Genomic DNA, 2,717 nt, shown 5'->3' on the forward strand with positions numbered 1-2,717 from the left:
TTGGTAAATGCCCTGTGGCTGCATCATAGCCTCGGAACAACTAGGAAGGAACTGGTAAGGTTTTAGGACCTTGAGGGACTATTAGAAGAAAAAGCTCACCATAGTTTAGCCTCCCCCAGTTTTTGTTAGTCATACATTATGTGCTAACCCTCAAATAACCCTAAGAGGTGAGTACCACTATTATTTCCAATTTACAGATGAAGAAACTGCGGCACAAAATGATTCAGTAAATTTACCCAAGATCACAGCCAGTAAGTGATGGACCTGAGATTGAAGCTCAGGAAGCTGGCACGAGAGCCCATTATTGTAACACTATAGTTTCCCCTGTCACAAAAGCAGTACAGGCTGAAGAGGAAGTCTGTATCAATGATAGTTGAGAGACCTCAGGCCAATTTTCTTATCAAAAAACCAACATGATTCACACCTGTTCTCAAATGTCTTTTAGATAGCTTTTAGGTGTACGCAAAACATTTTGGAACTAAGTGATAGTGGTAAAGTAGTCTGTTGCTTTTGCTTGAAAATCACGTCTACTGCTGAATCAGTGCTGTGGATTCTAGGCCTGGTGCTCATTCCAGGGACCCTTCTACCTAAGTCCAGTAACATTTATCAAGCACCTTGTGTGTGTCAGCCACTGTTTTAGTGTCACATGCACTCGTGCAGGGCCGCAATACTGCCATTTGGGAATGCACAGTTCACTGTGGGGCTCAGTAACATCCTTGGACTTGGTGCATTCACTTCTCTCTCTCTGCCTGTGATGATCAAAAATCTTGCCGGATACTTTCACATGTCTCCTAGCAGTAGAAATCAGTGTGGTTGACAATAATTATATTAGTGCATTTAATCATTCACAAAAAAACTTACACGGGAATTACTGTTGTTTTCATACCATTTACCAATAAGGAAATGAAGCTTACATAGAAATTAAGTAACTTCCCCCAGATTATACCAAATAGTGTTGCAACTGGGATTCAAATCAAGGTCTTTGACTTTCAGCTTACCCATGAAACTCTGTGGCCTTCCAATTACCTATAGATCTAAAGGAACTCTGATTAGTATTATCTCTTGGGCATTCAGAAAATTTTTTGGCCTGATTTCTACAGATACTGGGATCTGAAAAGTGGGACTTGTGTACGAATCTTCTATGGTCATCAGGGAACAGTCACTTGCATGGATTTATATAAGAACACGCTTGCATCTGGAGGAAGAGATGCCCAAGTGAAAGGTGAGAAAGAACTGCCTTAAATTTTCTAAGAAGTTTCCTCAACTCTGTGGGTTATCAAAATGCTTTTTGCATTTCTACAGGTAGTCATTTATTCTTTTATCTATCCATCCATTAAACAACTATTTGTTGAATACCCACATATTCTAGACACTATGCTATGTGCCAGCAAGAAAAGAAATGAACATAATATTGTCCTTTAGATATGTCTTCTGATTTTCTCAGGAGGCTCATAATCTTCTAATGGAAGCTGCAAAACTAAGTATGTAATGGGGGATATAATAAATACATGAACAATAACAGCTTCCATTTACTGAGTACCAATTTTACAACAGGCACAGTAGTAGATGCCATATATGTGTATATATTATTCATATTTAATACTCATAAGGATCCTGTGAAGTGGATGTAGATGAGGAATTGAAAACTGAGATGGGGGGAAAATATGCTCCAAATCAAAGCTGCTAAAGTGTCTGTGTGGGGAATCTGAACTCAAGGCTGCTTTGTTCTAGGTCGTGTGCTCTTAATCACATGTGGAATTTTAAGTGATCTTAGAAATAAGAATAAAAAATGTAGTAAAAAAAAGACCCCCCCAAAAGCTCCCTATCCCAGTAACAAAAAGAAAATAGTAAGAAAAAAAAAAAGACCGCCCCCCCCAAAATTAGGGAAGGCTCCACAGGCCGGCCCTATTTGAGAGTGACTGAAAGGATGAACAGTTTTATAGGCAGTGAAGAGGGACACTGTAAGATTTTGCAAATAGAGGGAGTAACTCGAGCAAATGCACGTTATTTAGTTCATTCCAGGACTCCTCATTAGGACCAAAGTCATGGAGGCTTAAATCCCTATGTAAAATGGCATAGTATGCACATCTTTCCATATACTCTAAATCCTCTCTAGGTTACTTATAAACCTTATACACTGTAGCTGCTCTATAAATAGTTGTTACACTGTATTGTTTAGGGAATAATGACAAGGAAAAAAGTTTCTACATGTTCAGTACAAATGTGTTTTCTTCAAATACTTTTGACTTGTTGGTTGAATCTGGGTGTACAGAATCCATGGATATGGAGGGCTGACTGTAAAGTGGATGGTATAGATGAAATCTGTCCTGGAAAATAGGAGGAAAGATTGAGAAGAGTAGCCAGAGACCTAGGAGGCCACAGCATGGTAGGGGCAGCTAGAGGAAAAAGATACAAGGTAAGAACATTGAAGTGGGGTTACATTTGCCAGCACTCAGATCTACTGAAGAAATCTTACTTGCAAGCTCCTTACCTTCTCAACCTGCCTAAATATGTCATATTACTGCCACTATTGCTTTGAGGAATTTAACAGAAAGGGTCAAAACTATCCAGGTGAGGGTTTAAAGGATGGCTACAGCTTTCTTGCCAGCTGGGATGGTTTGTGGACCACCACTGAGCTCAGGTCTGGGGAGGGCAGTTAGGCCTTTACCTCAGTGTAAAATTTAAGGGGCATCAAACTCAGTTACAAATAAATAAAT

The 2,717-nt window shown here is 39.5% G+C and overlaps 1 protein-coding gene across 3 annotated transcripts in view; it reads left to right on the forward strand.

Moving 5' to 3' along the window:
* The window catches only part of Cdrt1 (CMT1A duplicated region transcript 1), a 31,441-nt gene that overhangs the window by 15,030 nt on the left and 13,694 nt on the right, over positions 1–2,717 (forward strand). For all 3 annotated transcript variants that reach the window (XM_005399327.2, XM_005399328.2, XM_013522173.1), the window contains exon 8: positions 1,101–1,222. In XM_005399327.2, the coding sequence (XP_005399384.1) occupies positions 1,101–1,222 (122 nt within the window). The remainder of the gene's footprint in view (positions 1–1,100; positions 1,223–2,717) is intronic.

This window comes from Chinchilla lanigera, unplaced genomic scaffold, assembly GCF_000276665.1.
Source record: "Chinchilla lanigera isolate Chin_1 unplaced genomic scaffold, ChiLan1.0 scaffold00066, whole genome shotgun sequence".
Classification (NCBI taxonomy): Eukaryota; Metazoa; Chordata; class Mammalia; order Rodentia; family Chinchillidae; genus Chinchilla; species Chinchilla lanigera.